Here is a 22,825-nt window from a genome sequence, read left to right as displayed (position 1 = left end):
TACACACAGACACACACAGACATACACACATATAGACATGTAAACCCATAGACACAGACACACAAACTGAAAGACACACAAGGACACACAAAAACACAGACACACATGAGGTGGCCAGAGGACTCAAGGATATTGGGGGGATGGGCCTAGCACCCAAACCACAACCCAGTGCCATGGAGTTGCAAGGCACCAGCAAAGCCAGGAGGAGGCTCAGAGCTGATGGGGCAGCCCCTGACAGAGGCGCCAGGATGGCCATGGGAGAAAACTGACCAGCTTCCATTTGACCAGGTTCTAGGTTTGGTGTTTAAATATTTGAAAAGTAGATTAGTTCTGTTAATTAATTAATTAGTTCTGTTAATTATGGTGTATTTACAGTGGGATTCCATTTAAAATATGTGCAGAGAAAAAAAAAAAAAAGGCTAGAAAGATACACACCAAAGTGTCAACAGTGCTTATCTCTTGGTGTTGAAATGAAGGGCTTTTATTTTGTTTTGCTTTCTCTGTAGCTTCTGAATTTTCTAAAATGGCATGTAGATAAAAGTTATAAAAATGCCCCTCAAAGTGACTCCCTCAAACCTGTATCCGCCTTCAAAGGGGAAGGCTCCTTCCCCATGAGGCATGTGTGCTGGGAGGTGGGCAGGGGCAGCCCTGGCAGGTAACCCCTGCACAGCATGGCCACCACCAGGGTTCAGCAGCAGGAGGGGGAGGCTTCTCCAGCTGGGGCACAGGAGGAACCCTGGCAGTAGGATCGCTGCCAAGGGCCTGGCCCTGGGGCTCCGGGGGCAGTGTTCGAGTGTCTCTGTTGGGAAGAAGGCTGTCCACTCATGCAAAGGAACTTGGAGCTGCTGCTGGCCTTGCGGGGAGGGGTAGACAGGAGCCTGTGGTGACCCCTGGGCCAGTTCTACACCCATAACAAATCAGGCAGGTCCAGGGCACTCTCCTCCAGGCAACCAGGGAACAGTTAGGGCCTTCCCTCTGGGGGACCTGGCCATCTATGGGGACAGCTGGGGCAGAGAGCCAAAGTGGGGCCAAGCCTGGGGCAGGAGAGGGGCTCTGAGGTATGGGGACATGTCTGTTCCCACTTTGCTTCCCAGAGTCTCCTGGGTCGGTGCTCAGGTGGGCAGGACACTGGACTGCTGCCTGGGCTGGAGGGAAGCCAGGCTTGGGGGCTGCTCGGTGCTGGGAATAGAGCTCTGGGGGTTCTCCAGGTTCTTCTCTGCAGGGGGATGATGGAAGAAACCCAGGAAAGCGACCCACCCACCAACTGCCAGGAGGTGGGAGAGCAGCCCTGTCCCTGGCTCCCCCCCGCCACCCGCCCAACCAGTGAGACACAGACTCAGACAGAGAGGGCAGAACATTTAATTGTATTCACAGAGAGACTCGGTGAGGGCTCTGCGTTAGGTGGCTAGTGCCTAGAGACTGGGGGTGAGGACAGAGGTGGCTCAAGGTCAGGAGGACAGGCCCAGGACAGAGGCAGACATGGAGGGCTCAGGGCTGGGAGGAGGGTGGGCTGGTGAGTCCTGGCGCCCCTCACCCCCATCTCAGCTGGCCCCGTTGTCCTCTCAGGAGTGTCTCAGCTCCACCTCGGAGCCGAACTGGGGCCCTCGGTGTGGATGGCGGAGGCTCTGGTGGCGGATGCTGAAGAGCCGCTGGGTCAGCCCCAATGTGGCCACCAGTAGGGCGACGCCCAGGAAGAGTAGCACCCACTGGCCCACTCGGGCCTGGTGTGCTTCCAGTTCCAGGCCCAGAAAGTTGACTCGGCCGCTGCCCGTGAAGGAGGCTTCTGAATGAGCTGGGCGGGAAGCAAGGAGAGTAGGGTGGTGGGCAGGGCGGTAGGCAGGGCTGGGGGCCGCTAGCTTGGCTTCCCTGCCCTTGCTCTGAGGCCAGGCTGCAACCTGTCTGAGCTGGGGAGGGGTCCAGGCCTGGGGCTGGAGGTAGGGTGGGTGGTGGTGGTACCAGAGTTTGGCGTCCAGTTGTACTGGGGCCAGCCCAGCTTCTCCCCATGCCGCCCGTTCTCAGTGAGGAGCCAGTCCAGCAGTGGCTTGAAGTAGTTCATCATGGCCGTAGCCGACATGTTGGGCTGCCCGGTGATCAGTCTCATGGCTTCCGGCCATGGCTTACTGAAGCCCAGCTTCATGGCATCCCTGGCGAAACACCGCAGGGAGGGAAACCGAGTCAGGAGGACAGATAAGAAGCCTCCACTGCCCCTCATACCCCAGTCCAATGCCCACCCTCCACGCCCCTCCTCCAGCCTACACTTTCGTTTGAGATTTGGAGGGCCTGGGTGGGTTTCGGGGTGGGAATGGGGGAGGATGACCTGGCCTAGGGAAGCCCTAGTCCCCCCACTGGAGATGGCACATCAAGGCTGGGAAGTGGCAGATGCTCCCAGAATAGCTCCTAGTGGGCTCCTCAGGGCTGCAGGGTGTGGGTCAGAGGTGGAAGGTATTCAGAAGACTCACGCCAGGCGCTTCCCTGCCTCCTTGGACTGGTAGATGTCACACTTGTACAGGGGGCCCTGATGGCCAGCCGCCTGGCACAGTGCCTCATGGAACTGGAACTGGATCACAAAGCTGACAAAGTACCTGTGGCGGAGGGAAGGCCACTGAGCCCCAGCTCTTCTCCCTGTGACAGTCCCCCGGGGCACAACAGAGCCAGCCGCCCCAACTCCCGCTACAGTCAGGATGTCAGGGCAAGCCCATGTGGACCCTCCCCACCACCACCCGTGAAGCTGCCTCCTCATCTCGGGAAGGCCTGCTCTGAGGGGCTCCACGGATTAGTCACGTGTGGGTTGTGGTCAGGACAGGGTTCTTCAAAGATTTGGCAGGCTGCTTTGGAGGCAGTGAGGCCTCCGATGCAAACAGGGGCTTAATGTTGCGGAAAGGGCCTCAGGTATCTGGAAGCCAGCCCAGAAGACCCTCTTTTGCCCAAGGCAGCAGGGATTCCCTAGTAGTAATCTGCTGGTCCAGGCTGGAGCAACCCCTCAAAGCCTGGAGAGGTTTTAAAGAATGTCCCAAACCACTGACAGGGAACACAGCAGAGAATCCCTGATGGAGCAGGAGAAAAGCGGGATGCAGAACTCAAATTCTAGTAGAAAGATCAGACTTAATAGTCTGAGGCTGGAGGGACCCCAGAGGACATGGTCCCAGATACTCTGTTAGCCCAAAACTAAAACTATTCCCAAAGCCAACTCTTTAAACAAAGATTAGACTGGACTATAAGACATAAAGTGATACTGGTGAGGAGTGTGCTTCATAGCTCAAGTAGACACATGAGACTATGTAGGCAGCTCCTGTCTGGAGGCAAGATGAGAAGGCGGGGGGACAGGAGCTGGTTGAATGGACATGGGAAATACAGGTTGGAGAGGAGTGTGCTGTCACATTATACGGAGAGAAACCAGGGTCACATAACAATGTGTGTATAAGTTTTTGTATGAGAAACTGACTTGAACTGTAAACTTTCACTTAAAGCACGATTAAAAGAAAGAAAAGAAAAAGAATGTCCCAAACCAGAGGCTAAGGCCTCCCTCTTTGAAAGCTGGGCACAAGCCACATGCCACTGGCATCGCTTGAAAGTGCTTTGCTAAGGCTGCTGGGCAGAATTTGGAATGTGTTTTTCGGTAGGTGCCAAGTCTCCTTTGCCCACCCCTGCCTGGAGAACTGTCAAATGCTTGAATGCTAACCATCACGTAGGCAGGGCTTCTATGTGAAAGCGAGGACCAACTTGGAACCCCGGAAACCATTCTCAAAGGAGTGGGTAGGGCCCTTTCTCACGGGTCATCCCTGGCACACTGTCCAGGTCAGGCCTGTTCAGAGGTGCCCAGTGAGGAGTCTACTTGGACCCTGCCCACTGCTGCCATCTGGAGCTTCTGAGCAGGCCTCTCCCACCCTGACCTCCAGGGGACAGAATTCACCCATAATTTATTAGGGTTTGACTGTGTGCTGACATTGTGCCAGATAATGGGAGGGAAGGGTAGGCATGATGGTCATGAGCTCTCCCTGGTCTTCCAAGAAAGGGCTAGAGGCCGCCATAGCTCACCTGGGGCCACCCTTGATGCCCTCTGCCCCTTACCTCATGGGAAGCCTGGCCTACTCCCTCAGACCCATGCCTCCCAGGTGGGCTCCAGATTCTGAAATCACCCTCAGACGAGTGCTTAGAAGGAAGAAAAGGGGCTGGCCTGGGCACATTCACACTAAGGCTGTGAGACTCATAGACCCAGTGTGTTTACACATTCCTTTGAAAAGAGTAATAAAGGCTGAAATAGCCGCCATTTCCCTGGCACACTCTGTGTTAGGCATTATGCTAACACAGACAATCCTGTGCCATGGGCATTGTTAGCCCCTTTCTCGGGTGAGGAAACTGATGCTCACAGAGACTGAGGAATTTGCTCAAGAAAACCAAGTAGTATAGGTAAGATTTGAACCCAGTTCCATCTGACCCCAAACCTGTGACTGGAGCTGTACCCCTGACAACACTGGGTCTCTAATCCAAAGTTTTAGTGTATAGAAGGCTCTTTCAAGTACAATCAAAATAATATTATAGGCAATATGTTCAATATCCAGGAAAGTACTCACAATCTTACTTAAAAAACAAACAAAACAGTGCTCGGGTCATGATGCAGCCGTGTGCGGTGGTTAATGGCAACTACCCAGCCATGGCCTTGTAGCCATTAGCAAGTTTTTATAGGTTGAGTTTCTGTTTTCAACTGTTTGGATGGATGTTTAAGGCTCTCATTATATGGAAAGAATGTTTAAAGAAACAGCTGTCTGCCTCGGTAGCCAGTGAGTGGGCCCATGCTCCCCCAGGGCCTCCTGACCAGGTGAGCAGTCCCTGATGGGGCAGATACAGGGTTTAAATGATAAGCTTCAGGAACTGCCGCCTCCCCCCATGGTATGCCCTCCTCCCTTCTCCATTACCTGATGTAAGGCACACTCGAAGGAATGTGGAACTTGGCCCCTGGGTCAAAGTCGCCTTGAGACCTGGACACAGGGGGGCAGAGGCCCTGGTACTTCAGCCTATTGAGGGAGAAGATCCATTGGAGGGAGTGGTCGGAGAGAACCAAGCTGGGAGGAGTTGGCATTTTTTACTTGAAGGATGGCCCCTGCACCTGGGCTCCAGTGGACGTTCCAGACTCCTATGTGCTGTGTCTCTGTGTACAACCAACCCCTTATGTACCCCAACAATTACACATGCTTGCACACACACACACACGCTGATCCATATGCATGCACACAAATACATGCACAGACGTCACATACGCACAATTCAGCAGATACAATTACCACACAGACATAGGTACCTACATACTCACACACACTCACACACACACACACACAAATATAGGCTCACACTGGCCCGTCCAGATACTCACAGGCACACAGACATCCAAGAAGAATCACCTCCAAGAGCCTCCCCTCAACCCCAGGAGCATTCTCGAACCTGAGGCTCCACCACTCCTGGTTGTAGTTTTCCTTGTTGATGCTTCCGTCAAATACTCTCCAGCGCCACTGGTCGACCAGGTAGCTGAAGGGGATAAAGGTGACCTTGTCCAGTGCCATCTTCATTAGAAAGTTGATGTCGTGCTCTGCCAAGGGAAGGGAGCCCAGCCATCAGATCGACTCCTGCCTCCTGGTAGCTCTGCTTGTGTATGATGGGTGGAGGGGGAGGCTCTACCTCTTTAGGTCCTGCCACTCCACTTGCCTCTTGGGTGGTCTGTGTATTCCATCCTCCCAGGCTCACCCTGCTGGTGGTCCCCTTACTCTCCACTACCCTGTCCCAAATCTCTTCCCCTGGGCCACTCAATTCCCCCTTTCACACCTCCCAATCTTGATCACCCTTTCCTGGTCCTTGAGTCCACCTGGAACCTCTCATTCCTCTCTTACCGTAGCCACCACCCTCGCTACTCAGCAGGTTGATGCTGTATAGGTGCTGGGGCGTAGATACTGAAAGGGCCAGCACATCCCCAATGGCCTCGTGAAAGCCAGGGTTGGCACCCTCCCGTAAGGCCAAAGGCAAGTCCTTGTATTGCATGAAATACTGTATGTGGCCCATCTCATGGTGGGCTACCACCAGGTCTTCCACGTCCACAGTGGTGCACTGCTTAATCCTGAAAACACAAGATGCGGGGGAGGGGGGTGCACATGTTGGAAGAGGGACAGTGAGGAGCCCAGCTGACCTTACTGAATACAGAGCAGACCCCATCACTGCTTAGTGCAGGGAACCCAGCACTATGGGAAGGAAAATGAAAAGGAGATGGGGAGTGAGCCTAATACAGAGGGAGTCTAGGGCTGGAAGCCCCTAAAGAGATCATTCAGGCCATTCCTCTGCCTCCAGCTTTCCTGAATAACTCCAGGCCACACGGCCATGTCGCTTTGTAACTGCAAAGCACTTGCTCTAGGGGCATTGGACAACTCAGTTGTGTTCAGTGCAGTACTTTATAGAATGTGTCCTGTGATTTCCCAAGTACACAGGTTTTCTCTCTCTAAAGACATAGGCTTCCTGAAGAAACAATAGTGTCTGAGCTCTTCTGCATCTCATCCAGCCCAATACCAGCAAGTCTGTTCACTCTGAGTTCTTATGGCCAGGACTGAAACGACATTTGCAGAGCTTCCAAGCCAGAAGGTTCCACCTCCCTCTTGTTGGTCTTTCCTCGTCCTCTTTTTTGAGCCAGTTTCAATGGCAAGAAATTCTTCTTAGATCTACCCAGTTTGGGTCCACCCCACTTTTTTGTCATTCTCATCAGGGAAAGGAGTAAGAGCTTCCCAGAAAGCTGGTCATAATGAAGTTGGGGTCTGTCAACCTTCTCCTCTGGCTCCCTATTCAAGGGAGGATCCCCAAAGAGCTCTCACCCTCCTTGAACCTGTCTACCCCCAGCCCTATAGCTACAGTCCTCATGCTTTTGGGAACTGATCTCTGTATCTACTTCTCTCCTAAGAGACACTTCATCAGCTATGGTAGACCGTCTTTGATGCTTCTCCCAAGAGGTGGGGTCTTTTTCCCTTCCCTTGAATTTGGGTTTGTCTTATGACTTGCTTTAAATTAATCAATAAAATGCTTAAACTTTAAGCTTTTGCTCTGTGGGATGCCAGATGCCATGTAAGAAATAAGATTGCCTGAGACTGTCATATTGTGAGGAAGCCCAATCTAGCCACATGGATAGGTTGCCTGGAGAGAGAAATGTCTGTCCAACCCCCAGCTGTGCCATCCACCCCAGCCCAGGCATCTGACATGGGAGTGAAGAAGCCAACTTGAACATTCTGGGCCCTGCACAAGAAGAAAAGATGAGGAACCCACCCAATAGCCAGAGCCAAGGCTCCAAACAGATGGCCCCAGTTGAGCCATCCTAGCCATCTCTAGCCATTAGAGCCACCCCAGCTGAGGTCTCAGTCACTGGGGAGCAAGGTCAAGCCATTTCCACTGTATACTGCCTGAATTTCTGACGCATAAAATCATGAACGTGATAAAACAATTGTTGTTTTACACCACTGTTTTGGAGTGGTTTGTTATATAGCAAGAGATAACTGAAACACTATCCTTGGGTGAAGTAACCTTCGGAACCTCTATTGGTCGTGAGGATGGATCTGTGCTAAGTGTCCACTGTCCTCATGCACCTCCCTGTGTCAAGGCACATGCACACAGGGGGTGGGCCAGCTGTAAGCAGGAATTGCCCTGGAATGGGAGGTGACTGGACAGCTCACATAGTGCTTAAACCCAGGATTGGGGACTTGAGCCCTGACCAACGGTCCAAGGTGGTCAGCTCTTGAGGAGACCCTCATTTGGTAGAAGGGATTTTCCTGCCAGAAGCCAATGGCTGAGCTGGGGCCAGGCCCAACTCTCTTGACCCTCACTCCCAAGCTCTGGCCCCTGCATCCCTTCTCTCTGCTCATCCTGGCTGAGGGAGCTGCAATGGAGCCTTGACTTGGCTCACCTCCTTACCCACTGGGCTCAGCATAAGGTCCCCAGCTCCACCCGGACATACCTGAAGTCCTTGCCATTGTAGAAGTCCCAGGCAGAAGCATGGCATACCACCTCCCGCCCATCTGTTGGCTTCTCCAGCATCGACTTGTTCCAGAACAATGGGGGAACTGGCAGCAGCCCCAAGGAGGTGAAGAAGTTGTCAGCTTCCTCAAACATCCTTTTAGGTGTCCAGCCCTACAAGCAGACGGTGTGTTGCCAATACTGGGGGCCATGAGGATAGAGTGTGTGCCTTAGGGAGGGAAACTACTGGGAGGGGGAACTCTTGAATCCCAGAGCCCCCTCCCTCCCTGGCAGGGGCCTCCCTCCCCTAGTGCCCTGGGGCTGCCCATGGAGGAATAAGAGTGGGAGGAGAGGACCCTGGGTGCAGACCTGCTTTATCATAGCCTCAGTGGCATCCATCTTGGGGGCTGAAGGGAAGGGCACTACCAAGTCATAGATGTTGGACCAGGTCTGAGCCCACATATTCCCTAGAGGTGGGTGGAGGAGAGACGGTGAGAGAGGAGAGATAGATGTTACCTCTTAGGCTCATCACCACCATTCAGGAAGAAGAAACCACCCTGCTAATCCTAATAGTGCCTCCTGAGCAAGTACTGTTTGCAAACTGTGCTAGGCATTAGATATATATCATTTTTAATCTGAATATCAAAGCTGCAAGGTTGATGACTGTATTGGCTTACAGATGAGAACCTTGTGGGTCTTCAGGGAATCAAGGTAGTTTCACTGTACTGGGAGCAGTGAAGGTCAATGTGACTAACACCTGCTTACAAGGAAGCTCTGGTCCCTGGAACATCTATGCACATGCAATAGCAACTTATTATGTAGATTAACTGGTAATATTCACTGCAACCAGGTACTGTTATGATTCCCATTGCTGCAGTAGAGGAAATTGAAGCTTGTAGAGTCAAGAAACTGGCCCTTGGGCCCAAGGCCTCTAATCAACAGGGTTGGGATTTAAAGGCAGGCAAGTATCTGCCTCCAGAGCCCGCCCTCTTGACCAACTACTCTGCTGTGTCCCCTCCGCATGGCTGAGGTTGGTTAATGCAGATCACCTGTCAGTGACTCTGGCAAGAACCACCTGTCTCCTTCAGAAAAGGCTGATGCCCCTGAGTTTAGCGTAAGAGAGCCCAGTTCTCCAGGATTGGAGAAAAGGAAGACAATAAAAAAAAAAAATAAGTAAAAAGATTCAGGAGTATATTTGGAGTAGAGATTCTTTCATAGCCAAGGGGGATTAAGCTTGAATTTATATCAAGTTGGAGTTTAAAGCTTAAAACAGTGAGAGGGAGACAGAGAATGAGCACAAGCACATGAGTGAGCCAGTGAGTGGCCACTCCTCTTTGGCTGATCGCCAGGGGGCTGAGTCCTAGCCCAAGCTCTGTCCCAGCTCGCTGAGCCACCCTGAGCATGTTGCTCCCCTTCTTGGGGTCTTTGTTCCTTAGTCATTGAGCTAATGTCCACCCTGATGTTCTTTGGTCCCACCAAAGAAGGATCAAGGAAGGTTAGCCTTTGGCTACAAAAACTCTCCAGGCTATGCAGAAAACTAGACTCAAAGCTGGACCATCTTGCCATAGGTTCTGGCTCTCCCTTACAATTTGTAAATGGTCTGTGGCCCCTGGCTTGCCTCTCCACTCACAGCACTCTGGGTGTTGTAACTCCCTGGAAAGCATTTCCCATGGACCAACAGGAACAGAAAACTGGTAGCCTCTACTTTGGTCCAGTCCTTACCACTCCTTATTACTATCTTTCACTGCCTATTTCACGCATTCAATCACCTGCCTCAGGCGTTTGTATTTACAATCCCTGAAAAATGAGGATGCAAAAGTTGAGGTGTATCTACCTTCTCGAGATTCTTCCTTGTTCTACTAGCTCCCTTAGCCCGAATGCTGGGTCTGTGCCCCCCCCCCCAGGCCCCCATTTTCCATCTCCCAAAACCTCTCATCTTTCAGGAATCTGCTCAAATACCACCTCTGGGTGAAGCCTTTCCAGCTTCCCCCACAGCACCCTCCTCACCCTCCTGTAGCACATTGCCTCAAGTTATGGTGGCAGACGAGGTCTCCCCTGACAAGGCTGTGAACACTTTTGTAATCCTCCCCCCATCCATGGTGACCTGCACAGTGTGGAGCTGTAGCAAATGTGGTATCAAATGCGAGCAAGGGCTCTTCTCCTCCCAGCCGTGGCAACATTCTCTCTTCGCTCAGTCTTTTACTCTCTCAATCAGAACTGCCATCTGCAGCCCTTTACCAGCCTGTTCTCTGTCCCCTGGCCAGCTCTGTCCTGACCTTCACCCAGGGCCCAGGACTTGCTCTCACCCAGCAGATGGGCAGGAATAGGGCCCTCCAGGTTGATGCGCTCGGGCCCATAGTGACGATGTAGGGCGCGGCGCACGTAGGCGTGTAGGTTCAGGTATAGTGGCTGAAGCTCCTGGAAGAGCAACTCCAGGTCGTGTTCTAGCAATGGCGTCTCGTACATAGCTCTCCACGAGTCTCCTGTGTCTTTGTAGCCTGCAGAGGGGATAGAGCCTGTCTCTTGGAACACCTACCTGCCTCCTCAAGAGCCTACTTTCCCCCAGCATTAGGGACTCAGAGGAACTCTCTGAGGGACCCCAGAGGGACCGGGATCCAGACAACAGGTGTTGTTGGCAAGTGAGACTCACCATTGAGCTTTGCAGCCTTGTTGCTCAGTTCCACATATTTGGGAAAAAAAGGAAGGATTGCTCTGCCCACCTTGTCTCGCCAGGCCTCCCATGCCCATAACAACTCTTCATAGTTCCGGGATGTGGCCAACAGCTTCATCAGGTCTGGAGGGGGAAGGGTGTTGCAAAGCTTGAATCCCCAGCCCTGGCTCACCTCCTGCCTCCTCACAAGGTGAACCCAGCTATAGACTTTCAGAGCTAGAATAAAACTGATGTGATCACGTGGACGTGTCTGTATAGGCAGCAAGTCTAGCGAAAAGGGAGAAAGGGTGGGAGCGACATCTGCTGGGAGTTTACACCATGTCAGGCCTGAGCTGGGTGCTGCACATATGTGCTCTCAGGCAGCTGTAGGACTTCAACAACCTGTGAGGCACACACTGTCCCTCTCTCATGAGAGCAGTTTGGTAATGTGGCTGGGTCCTCCAGCAAGGAAGGGGCAGAACTGGGGTGCAGACCAAAGGCTCAAGACTCCAGAGTCGCTGCTGCCCCACTTGTTTGTTCCTGCGTACCACCCCTCTGTCGCTAGGGGGAAATGGCCTGGAGGCCAAAAGACCTTCTTCTGGTCCTATCACTAACCACCAGTAGGTCACTGGGCCACTCTTTTCCTGTCTGTAAGACGAAGATGGGGCTGGTGGCACAATGATTAAGAACTTGGTTGCTAACCAAAAGGTCGGGAGTTTGAAGCCACCAGCTGCTCCTTAGAAACCCTATGGGACAGTTCTACTCTGTCCTGTAGGGTTGTTATGAGTCAGAATCAACTCCACAGCAACGGGTTTGGTTGGTTTTGGAAGATGGGAATGATATTGGCCCCCACAAGGTCCCTAGGTGGCACAAATAGTTTACGCTCAACTGCAAACCTAAAGGTTGGCAGTTCGAACCCACCCAGCGGTCCCAAAGAAAAGGCCTGGCAATCTGCTTCTGTAAAGATTACAGCCAAGAAAATCGTATGGAGAAGTTCTACTCTGTAACACATGGGGTTGCCATGAATCGAAATTGACTCAATGGCAACCACCACCACCACCACCAACATTGGCCCTCACAGGGGTGTGCAGATCAAATTGGAGTGTAGGGTCCCTGAGCAGGGATATGCCTCGTTTATCTCTGTGTCATCCCCCTCCCCAGCTCCAGAGCATCCAAAAATTGATATTGAGCTGGACTGAATAAAAGAACAATTGTGGAGACTGTGAAAGTATAAAGAACCAAGCATCCTCAGGGAGGTAGAAGTTCTGGGTTTTCATCCTGCCGAAGCTGCTCACTAAGTGTGTGGCCTCCTGGACTATAACATGGAGCTAAAACCTGCTTCCCAGAGCTGGGGTGAGGATCAAGTGAGATCGGGATGTCAATTATGGAGGTTCTCGCAGACATAAGGGATGGCTTCCCTTTGCCCTGGCCCTGCCTGAGACAGAAGAATGCGGAAGGCATTCGGTGCTATCCAGGCTCTCGCTATTTGACTCGTACTCTCATCCTATTTCGGAACATGCTACATGATATCTATTCATTTTTCACCGAGAAAGTGAAATCAGATTAATTTTGCCTGGGGAGAATTTATTTTGAGGATTTCATATCCGTCCCCTGGTGATGTGAGTCTCTGGTTTTTGTGGGTCCTTCTTTTTTTTTTTTTCTTATTTTTATTTTTACTACGTGGTAGTGTGGCCTGATGGACCAGTTCTGAATTAAGGGGCTGGCCAGTGAGGGGATGGACATCAAACTGTCTTTAATGCTCTTCTCCATAAGTGCACGTGCACACACGCACACACGCACATACACACACACACCTCTCCCCACACTTGTGTGCTTGCCCACATATACAACCTACACACTCAACTCCTGTTCTGGGAAAACAGTTTCTCTTTCCTGTTTATTTTCCATTTCCCTTCCTATTCGTCATTGTTCTAACGTGGGAGCTGGATGGAGAGCCAGAAAGAGACCACTTCTGAGTGGAGATTCCGCCAGGAGAAATGTTTACACCTCTAGCTCCCGACCTTGGAAGTGTCTGTGTGCAGGGACTTGGATGTCGAGGGCTAGCTCTTTCAAAGGGGTGAAGGTCAAAAGAGCCTGCTGGTGTGGAGGGAGGCAGAGGTGGCAACCAAGAGCCAGTGTGCTGGCACCCAGCAGGAAGTGGCGTGGAGGGAGTGGAGTGGGAAGAGCATAGGCTGCAGAGTCGGGAGGCTAGGTTCTGTGTGTCTAGTGGCTGGCTTACCTGTCCTGTCTGGGTGGGGGTGGGGGTCAGAGAGAGCCAGGGCAGGCGGAAGACAAGAATAGGAAGGCAGGTGGATGGGAAGGTGCCCAGGGTTAAGTCTCCACCGGGGTTCCCTAACTGGGAGTGTAAGCCCCTGAAATCTACCACTCTGAGGGGCAGAGTGTGGAGACACCTGCCTCCAGCAGAAGAACGGGAGTAGAATATCCTGCAGGAGACCAGAGGAAGAGGGGCTGACCCAAGGGAGGTGCCACACATTGGAGCTCAGTGCTGCAGAGAAGCTGTTGGCACTGGTGGAGAAGAGGGCTGGCTTGGGTGAGCTAATCCCACGAGTTAGGAGGAACCCACCTACCAGCACCTCCAGCACTAGGTACCCCAGCCTCCAGATTCTCTCTCATCCCCCAGGTGTGCTCACCAGGCTCTAGTTGTAGACAAGTGCCATTTAGATGGCACACGGAGGCCATACTGTAAGTGGTTTCCATGTCCAGCAGGATCTGGTTGTACTGGAGAGAAGAGAGGCAGTGAGCTGCAGCTCTTGGCTGCTGCCCCCTCTGCTGCCTGCCCTGCCGCTGTCCCCCCATCTAGAAGAGCTAGGGGCAGGGTAGAGTAACTCTGTAGGTGTATGTCGGCTTGGCATCTGCAGCATTTCAATAAATCAAGGAAGAGGAAGCAGCATGAAGGCCAGGCCCTGTGCTGGACTCACTCCCTGAAGCTAGGCCCTGACACTGACCTTGGATCCTCCACCCCTGCTACCCCCAAATTAGACACCTGCTCCAGCTCCTCAGTAGGCAGCACCGCCCGATCCAGGTCCTGAACTTTCTTCATGATCCGCTTGGTGGTTTCGTTCTGGAAGTTGGTCACATCAAACTGCTTGGCCTGGGTGCCATACTTCAGGGTGTGGTTTGCCAACTGCATATTCTTTTGCAGCTGAGGGCACAGGAGGATGGTGTCATGAGGCCCAGGATCTGTGGAGAGGCCTCTGAGCAGGAGGCGCTGTTATGGGCAGTGGGGGTGGGTGCTGATGGGACTGGGAGTGGGCGTGAGGGGGATAGTTTGCAGATGGCTGCCTTTGCCTAAAAGACTGTCTTTAGCCTGGACTGTGTGATAACGTCCCAAGGCAATAAATGCCCTTGACAGATGCAAACAGTCAAGGGAGACCTATCCTGGCAGGCTGGAGAAAGGGAGGCCCACTGTGTGTCTTAAAGACTGCTAGGAATGAGTCAGCTTGGTATTAGTTCTGTGATCTCAGAGTCTGGGCTCGGGGTCCTATCCGTAAAATGGGAATAACAGCATCAGTTTCGCAAGGCTGTTGACGAATAAACAAGGCAACACATGTCAGCACCAAGGAACAGTATCCAGCACACAGTAGGTCTTCAAAAAATGTTAGTTCTCTGTGTCTGGGCTGCAGCTCATCTTGCTATCACTTGTGTTCAACCAAACAGGTAGGGAAGGAGGGCAGAGGGGCAACGTGGCCCTCACTATGGTGGCAAGCAGTTTTTCAATCTTTAGAAAACGACTTTAGCATCACTTATTTATGTACAAATTATTTTGTTACTAACAAGAGCTTAGTATCGAGAGAAAAATCATTCAGGCGTTGAGCATATGCCCACCCAAATGTAAACCTGAGTACTGCTTTAAATAGTCCCTTTGGAATTTTCGCAAATTCTGGCAGCCATTCCCCAATCCCCCACCAACTCTCTGAAGTGATATGAGGGGAAGGACAGGAGGAGCCCCCAGTCCAGGTTCTCTTCTGTTTTGGAAGTATGGTCCCTGGGGATCGGGGGGTGGTGGGGCGCAGCCAAGGCACCTGGGAGTGGGAGTGTGTGTGTGTGGCGTGTGGTGTGTGAGCTTGTGTGTGTGCGTCTGTGTGCATGTGGTCTGTATGCGTGTGTGTGTGTGTATATGTCTGTGTGTGAGTGCATGCATGTGTGTGCATGTGTGTGGTGTGGAGGTGATTCCCACCAGAATCTTGCTGGCCTCTTGGGTGATGTTGGTATTGTAGTTCCAATTGGCCTCAGCGTATTCATTCCACACGACTTGGGCTGTCTTGTCATATTCCTCCACAAACTTCTGGGCCTCAGCCTCATCTGTGACCAAGTCTGTGGGACAGAGTGGAGAAAAATAGACAAGCCTCCCCTTCCCTTCCTTGCTCTCCACCTCTTCCCTGGACCCGTCCTGCCACCCTAGCCTCTCCCGCTCGCCCTTCCCCAGCCCTGCCCCTCTCCCAGACTGCTGGTCCCACTTGGGCTCTGGGTTGTTGGGCTGGTTGTGGCCTGGCCAGTTGTGGCCTGGCTGGTTGTGGCCTGGCTGGTTGTGGCCTGGCTGGTTGTGGTCTGGCTGGTTGTGGCCTGGTTGGTTGTGGCCTGGCTGGTTGTGGTCTGGCTGGTTGTGGTCTGGCTGGTTGTGGTCTGGCTGGTTGTGGTCTGGCTGATTATCCCACGGGTGATTGCTGTCTGGCTGGTTGTCACCTGGCCGGGGACTGGCAGAGGGTGCCGGCAGCACAGCAGCAGGAGGAGGAGGCTGGGCAGTCCTGGAGGAGCCCAACCTTGGCCCATGGTCGCAGAAGAGCAGAGCCCTGCAGCTACCAGCCCCTGGCCAATAAGAATGGAGCCTGCAGTGTGACCTCATAGAGCCATGTGCAGCCAGTGGGCCCCCGGGGGCCCTCAGATCCTTGAAGAGACATGCCCAAGCCCACTCCAGGGCCCTGCTGGCACACAGCTCAGCTGGGAGGAGCTGGCCGAGGCCCTGGAGACTTGCCTTAGTGCCCACCCCACCTCACCCCAGGCTTTACCAATGCCCTCTGGGTAATTGTCGGGCAGTGGCGGGCGCCACTGATATTCTGGCCAGCCCAGGACTTCGCCGTTGCGCTGGTTCTGTTCCTGCAGCCACTGGCTGACCGGCTGGAAGTAGTTGAGCAGTGGTTGGGCATCCAGGGCATCTGAGCCGATCATGTCCTTCAGCAGCTCCTGCCAGGGCCTTGAGGAGCCCGCCTGAAGCAGCTCTCTGGGGCAGAGTGGGCGCCGCAGGCACAGGGAGCTCAGGCTGAAGCCTGATACTGGCCCATCCTTCCACCCCCATTGGACTGCAAGAAGGGTGTCAGGGAACGTTTGTCTATTCCCATGCCAGCCAGAAGTCTCTCTCAAGAAATACTTGGTGATAGAAAGGAAGAAGGAAGGAAAGAGGCTGGGAGGGAGGGAGGGAACCCTGCATCAGCCCAGCACTGTGATATCCCAACCCAGCACAGGCAGTTGCTTTCCAAACCCACCGTCTGCCCACCTCCCCTGCTTCTCTCCTTCCCTGCCCACCTGCTCCCCTTCCCAGCACACACCGGAGTTTGTTCCCTGCCTGGGTGGACTGGTAGATGTCACACTGGTGCAGTGGGCCCTGGTGGGCTGCCTCCTTGCACAGGGCTTGATGGAACTGGAATTGCAGGACAAAACTCACAAAGTACCTGCAGGCATAGAGTGGGCATTAGGGGCGTACAGGGCCAGGAGCTGGGGTCCATACCCAGCTACCATTCAGCTTCCCACAGGGCAGAGGCGGGACCAGGATCTGTCTTGAGGAAGAAGGGAGAACCAAGCCTGGCTCTGGACAGAGGAGAGAGGGCTACCTTGAATCCAGGCCCTTGCAGGGGGCAGGGAATGCAGTATTAGAAAAAGCATGGGGACAAGCCATGAAATGGGGCTGTCAGGACCACAGGAGAAGGGGGACGGAAATTGTGACAGAGTTGGGGGTGCCAATAGTACCTGATGTATGGTGTCATGTTTGGGACATGAAACTTAGCTCCAGCATCAAAGTGGGTTTCATTTCGGACAACTGGAGGGCAGATCCCCTGATACTTGGTTCTAGAAGAGGGTGGTTAAACTATTTTACACCGGAGAGGTCACACATAGGCTGGCAGATTTAGCTTTTCCAGAAAAGGCTACGAGATGGTTATTCCCATGGGCCATCCCTTTCCCACCCTGGTGAATTGGGGAAGACTTCCTGGAGAAGGGGATTTTAAGCAGGAAAGAAGAACATGGTGAGTAAAAGGAGGGAGACCACGTCATTAGAGAGAGTTGGCTAGGGCTGCCTGGGGTAGGAGGCTCCTGGTTGCCCAGGTGGGTGGGGAGAGCCAAGAGGGCCTTCCTGTTCCTCTTTGCTCACCGGAGATACCACCAGTCAAAGTTGTAGAGGGAAGGGGGGGTGCGCCCACTAAAGACCCCCCATCGCCACTGGTCCACCAAGTAGCCAAAGGGCAGGAAGGCAATTTTTTCCAGCGCCATCTTTAGCAGGTAATTGATGTCACTTTCTGTTGGGAAATGACAAGAGAGAGGTCAGAGGAAGCGGTCCCGCTAGGTGAGGTTGGGCCACGGGGGAGCTTGCGGTAGGGTGGGCCACAGAGGAACCTGGGCAGACACTTGGGAGAGGGCCATTGGAGTGTTGAGTTGGGGCTCAGGGTGAGCTGGGAAGCTCTGGGTGGATCCCCACCCTGCCTGAGCTGGGGCAGATGTGAGTGGGGGCGTGTGGGTCCTACTGTGGGGTAGACGGGTTTGGGTGGGGCTGGGCTGGGCCCTCTTGCCCCCCCATACCTGTGTCATTGGTGACTTGGTCCAGAAGGCCGATTTTGTGCAGATGTGCAGGAGTGGAGACCGAGAGTGCCAGCACATCCCCGATGGCCTCATGGAAGCCGGGGTTGGCGCCTTCACGCAGGGACACGGGCTGGTCCTTGTACTGCAGGTAGTACTGCACGTGGCCCATCTCGTGGTGCACCGTTGATAGCTGGTCCATCGTGACCCGTGTGCACTGCTTGATCCTGGGCGGGGAGGGTCAAGGGTGAGGGAAAAAGGGCTGGGCAGGGGCCAAAGCCCTGGGGGGAGCCTGGCACCTGAGGGTTAGGACCAAGGGGCACTGCCCTGGGGCTCAGAGGAGCTGCTGGAAGGAAGAAGGTTCTTTTCCCTGCCCCACCCACCATCACACAGGCCTCCTCTGTGTTCCAAGGCACAGAGCTGACTATCCACCAAGGCTGCTGAGAAGGTGGCCTAAAGGGTCTCTATGCCCACGGCCCTGGAAAAGCCCCAGCACCTAGCCAGGGGCTTGGAGGGGATGGGGCTGGAAGCCTGCTTCTCTGTTCCCAGGCTGCCCTGCCCTTCCCTAGACCCTCCCTCTCCCATGTCTGGACCTGAAGTCCTTCCTGTTGTAGAAGTCCCAGGCAGAGGCGTGGCACACCACCTCCCGCCCATCGCTCGGCTTCTCCAGCATGGAGTGTGCCCAGAACTCAGGTGGCATGGGCAGGAGGCCCAGGGAGGTGAAGAACTCCTCTGCCACCCGAAACATGTGCGTAGTGTTCCAGCCCTAGTGGGGGGTGGTGGGCACAAGTCAGGGGCCAGCTGCCGGGAGCCCACTCTGGCTGCCCAGGGGAGATCTGGGGTCCCCCACCAGGTCAGCTCCCTGCCTGTGAAGGACATCTCTGCTCCGTGTCCTCCCTCCCCAGAGACAGGGCCTTGAACTGACCACAGCCGAGATGGAAGCAGATGTGGGTCATACCCCACCCCTGGGAGGCACTGAGGGAGGGCTGGAGCCTTACTGAGGAGACAGACCCCAGTTCTCCTTGCCCAGGCCACTGGGACATACAGCCTAAGGTGCTTCTTTGTACAAAGGGAGGGCCCAAGGCTCCTACTCAACCCCGCTGTCATCATGTGGCCCCGTCCTGACCCTCTTCCTGTCCTGACTCCCTCTTGTTCCCACCCCAGGCCTGACTCAAGAAATTACCTTCTGCACCATAGTACTGGTAACATCCAGGTTGGGCTTGTCTGGGAAAGGCACCACCATGTCGTAGATGTTTTCCCAGCTCTGGGCCCACATGTTTCCTAAATGGACAAGGAAAGCCAGTCAGGTTGGCCCCTGCTGGGCCAGCGCCTGCTGCCCCATGACTGTCACCAAGAAACACCCAGGGCCCCATCACCACGTCTCTGGGGCAGTCTAGGGCAGCCAGCCCCACTTGACTGGCTTAGGGGCAGGAGCCTCACATGAGTCCAACCCCACATCCCTTGAGTGCTCCGAGCTCCTCGGGGCTAGTGGATCCACAAGAGAGCCCGGGTGATGCTGCTAGGGTCATTTCTGGCAATGTGCAGTCCCTGCCTCCCAGCCCTGAGGGCTACGGGCTCCATTCTGTGGTCATCAGCTAGGGCTATTAGTCCTTCTCCATTGGACCTGGAGTCAGAAGCTTCGTTTAAATCTTGGTGCTGACATTTACTAGCTCTCTGATCTCTGCCAAGTTACCTTCACACCCTAAGCCTCAGGGTCCCTGTCTGTAAAGTTGGAAGAATAATTGCAATCAAAGGGATAGCCTGCTTCATGGTGGTATTGGGAGCGCTCCACAGGCTCAGGCACCGGGAAGTGACTAACACAGTGTGAGAGATGATGATGGCGATCCACCGTCCCTACCCTGGGCATCCTCCTGGGCCCAGGCTTCGCCGGGACATGCTTACCCAGCAGATGTGCAGGGATGGGTCCCCTGAGGTTGATGAACTTGTCCCCGTATCGGCGGTGCAGTGCACGGCGGACGTAGGCATGGAGGTTCAGGTAGAGAGGCTCTAACTGATGGTAGAGGTACTCCAGATCCTCCACAAAGGTGGGTGATTCATACCAGGAGCGCCAGTAGTCCCCTGTGTCGGAGAAGCCTAGCAGTGGGGAGCAAGAGGGCAGTTAAGGCCTCAGGTTCTGGCACCTCCACCTCCCCACCACTCCTTTGCCGTTCTCCTGGCTCCAGGCCTGTGTGTCTGCCAGCTAGCTGGGGTGGGTGGCTTGGGCGTCTTCCAGTCTCCAATTTTCTGTAACTAGGGATTGCTTTAGGCTCCAGCTAAATAGATCCGGAGAGCAGTAGAGGTAAAGATGAGTGCTGGGCCTGGGGAGCAGCACCAGGAGTGCCAGGCAGAAGAGCACGATGTGAGGGCAGGGCAGCAGCATGTGGCAAACAGAATGGGTTAAAGTCCAGTTCCACCATTCACTGTGCAGCCTTGGGCAACTCCTTAACCTCTCTGGCCAGTATATACAACTCAGTCTAACAGCTCCTCTGGGCAGTGTGGCTCAGCAGAGACAGCCGGTGGGAGAGCACCTTGCCAGCTGGGAAGGACTACACCCACACAAGAGGTGCTGCTCCCAGACCAGGAGAGGCACGCTTACCATCCTGCTTGTAGGCCTCGTTGCTGAGGGCGGTAAAGTCCTGGTACAGGGGTTTCAGCGGGATGCCCACAGCATCATGCCAGCCCTCCCAGGCAAAGAGTAGCATGGTGTAGCTCCTCGAGGAGGCCAGGATGTTGGTGAGCTCTGAGACACAGGCAGGCAGGGCTGGTTAGGAGACTTCCACGTGGAAGTCCTCAACGCCTTCTCAGCCCTCACAGGGGCACCACACTTCCTTTCTGTTTCCACCTCATCCTCAACATCACGATACCCTCTAAGCCAAGGGCAACCTATAAGCTGGGCAGGATAGGCTGGGAGCTATACAAAGCAAGTACCCGGGCAGGGTCCCTGTCCCAGGGAGATGATGATCTAAGGTGGTTGACACAGGAAGAGAACACCCAGAGGGCCAAAACCCAGACCCTCTGTGGCTCATTGCATGGAGTGGCTGACCTCAATGCTGCCTGGTAAATGGGGTTGAGGGGGAGCAGGAGAGTATAAGGGAAGCCATGAGGAGTCCAAGGCCTGTGGAAGGTTCCTGGGGAGAAAGGGGAAACCAGGCAGCCAGGAGGAAGACTAGTGAAGGGAGAGGCCAAGGCACATGGGGGCGGGTTCCTGAAGTCAATTCACCAGGGGAGGCAGGGGTGTGGGGCATCTGCACAGCCTAGTCCCCACTGGAGGCCAATGACTTTGGGGTTTACCAACTTTCGCCACAGGCCTCCCAACAAACATGCTATCTTCCTGGGTGCATCAGGGTGATAGGGAAGGGCTGGGAAACCCCAGCAGAGAGACAGAGGGACAGGGCCGTACCTGGGTCCAGTGACCAGCAGGTGGCAGTCTTGTTGGGGAAGCAGACCTTGGATGTGGAGTAAATTCTGCTCATGTTGCTTAGCAGAGAGTTGTACTGGGGAGTCAGAGTTGAAAAAACGTTAGTGATGAACGGCCCAGCAGAGATCTCTCACCACCGCCTCCTCTTTTTGCTAAAAGGAAAAGCAGGCCTAGAGAAGAGGGGGTGGCTTGGACACCACCCTGGTTGCTACCCTGCAGTGAGGGCAAATTCCTCTCATTCATTGGCCTTGGTGCCTGTCTCAGTCCTTCAAGACCTTTCCAAGGGAGCCCACAAACCAAAGCGGCCTCTGGAGAAATTTTGGAGCCCACCGTTTCATCTTTTACTTGAATTTTCCATTCTTCTCCACAGTACTTGCTTTAATGTAAAGTAACCCCCCACTCCATCTCCAAGGAATATCATGCTTCAGGAAGCCTTTCTACATTTAGCATCCCCTTTTATTCCCTGCCAGGCTGCCCCCCAGTGGGGGATGCAGGTGAGGCAGTCTCCCCCCAGTTCTGCTGCCACCCCTCAGGCCCAGTGTGTCCACCTGCTGCCGCTTCGCCAGGGCCAGGTTGGCAGGGCCCAGGATGCGGATGGAGCGGATGACCCTGCGTAGCTGTGGGTTGGTGAAGTTTTGCCAGATGTTGTCATACAGCTCCTTGGCCTTGTAGCCCCAGGCCTCATCGAAGTCCTGGCTTATCAGGGCTGTCTCCTCCTGTGGGCACCAGGAGGGGACAAGAGGGCACAGGGAGGTCATGTGGAGGCCATGTAGGGGAGGCCACCCGGCTGGGGGAGGGGAGGAAGGCCTCTGCCTTGTGGGAGCACCTGTCCAGGAGATGGGAGATTCTGGGGTTTGGGGAGCAGCATCCCTCCTCCTGGGCCCTCCAGGTCAGTACCTGCAGGATCTGCCTCAGGGGAGCAAAGGAGAGAAATTGGGGCCAGGAGACAGGCAGAGCAAGGAGACAGTGATGAGTAGCAGCTGGAACAGTGCTCCGAAAGGAGAGGGTAGCTGTCAGAAAGGATGAGGGCCCCGGGGCACGCAGCGCCCTCAGGTACGGCTGCCGCTGACCCAGCCCCATGTCATCCCTGAGATCTGTCATCTGCGGGGGGACTTCGTCTCGGAGGAGCCGGCCTCCATTCAGTTCATGTATTGGGCACGCACTCTGTGCCCAGCACCGTGCAGACACCCACCGGTCTGATCTGGTAGGAGTGGGCGTGGGTGTAGGCGGGGACGGCCCGTGTGTCCCAGTCCCGGGTAGCCCCCTACACTCAGGGGTCGGGGGAGCGTCCCCGGCGGTGACTCCCCGCCCCCCGCGCCCCACTGCCGGCCTGTGATTGGCCGTCCCTGTCCCGCCCCCGCACCCCGGGCCCCGGCGCCCACCTGGCGCTGCGCGTTCTCCTCGGTGATGTTGGTGTCGTACGCCCAGTTGGCGACTGTGTTTAGGAACCGCACCTGCTCGGCGCTCGAGTTGAAGCTCTGAGCGAATAGCTGCGCCCCGGCCTCGTCCGTAGAAAAGTTTCCCGGCTGCAGCGCGGGGTCGAGCGCCAGAGTGGCCGGCGGCGGCCGCAGAAGCAGCAGCAGCAGCGGCAGGAGCGGCGGCGGCCCTGGGCTACCCGGAACGGCCCCCATGGTGCGGGCGCGGGTGCGCTGCGCGGAGAGGTGCGCGGCCGGCGGTGCCCCCTCTCCGCCGCGCCGCCTGCGGGTTATAAAACCCCTTCGCCGACACACCTCCTCCCCGCCGCTGCGCTTCCTCCCGGCTCCAAAGTCCCCGGGCCGCGCGGCCTAACGGAGCGGGGCGGGGACCGGGGCTTCCTGGCCCGCCCCGGGCAGGGGCGCCGTCCCGGGGAGGGGCCGCGTGGCCCGGGGAGATGCGCCCGGGGCGGCGCGCTGGAGCTTAGGTCAGGCTCTCACAGAGGACTCCAAGCCAAGGGACCTTGTCCCTGCCATCACTGAGCCCACCGCGCTCTGGCTTTCCAT

General features: G+C 55.0%; 1 protein-coding gene across 2 annotated transcripts; it reads right to left on the bottom strand.

Moving 5' to 3' along the window:
- Positions 1–1,349: 1,349 nt before the first annotated feature.
- On the bottom strand, positions 1,350–22,632 carry ACE (angiotensin I converting enzyme). 2 transcript variants are annotated; one of them, XM_049860648.1, is made up of 25 exons: positions 22,229–22,632; positions 21,395–21,562; positions 20,829–20,922; positions 20,025–20,168; positions 19,331–19,522; positions 18,612–18,709; positions 18,022–18,194; positions 17,432–17,655; positions 17,007–17,151; positions 16,607–16,705; positions 16,189–16,311; positions 15,652–15,863; positions 14,823–14,959; positions 13,629–13,787; positions 13,276–13,363; positions 10,625–10,768; positions 10,281–10,472; positions 8,344–8,441; positions 7,976–8,148; positions 5,880–6,103; positions 5,437–5,581; positions 4,914–5,012; positions 2,460–2,582; positions 1,957–2,144; positions 1,350–1,792 (listed from the first exon to the last, which is right to left on the bottom strand). In XM_049860648.1, exons 1-25 carry the CDS (start codon positions 22,475–22,477, stop codon positions 1,563–1,565), a joined length of 3,921 nt encoding a protein of 1,306 aa, XP_049716605.1. In that variant the 5' UTR covers positions 22,478–22,632; the 3' UTR covers positions 1,350–1,562. The 2 variants fall into 2 exon arrangements, with proteins under 2 accessions (XP_049716605.1, XP_049716606.1); XM_049860649.1 differs by lacking the exons at positions 15,652–15,863; positions 16,189–16,311; positions 16,607–16,705; ... (7 more) ...; positions 21,395–21,562; positions 22,229–22,632 and adding an exon at positions 15,103–15,640.
- Positions 22,633–22,825: the final 193 nt, after the last annotated feature.

This window comes from Elephas maximus, chromosome 19 (genome assembly GCF_024166365.1).
Source record: "Elephas maximus indicus isolate mEleMax1 chromosome 19, mEleMax1 primary haplotype, whole genome shotgun sequence".
Classification (NCBI taxonomy): Eukaryota; Metazoa; Chordata; class Mammalia; order Proboscidea; family Elephantidae; genus Elephas; species Elephas maximus.
Note: the sequence above shows the minus strand (reverse complement) of the source record. Positions and strands in the feature narration are given on the sequence as shown.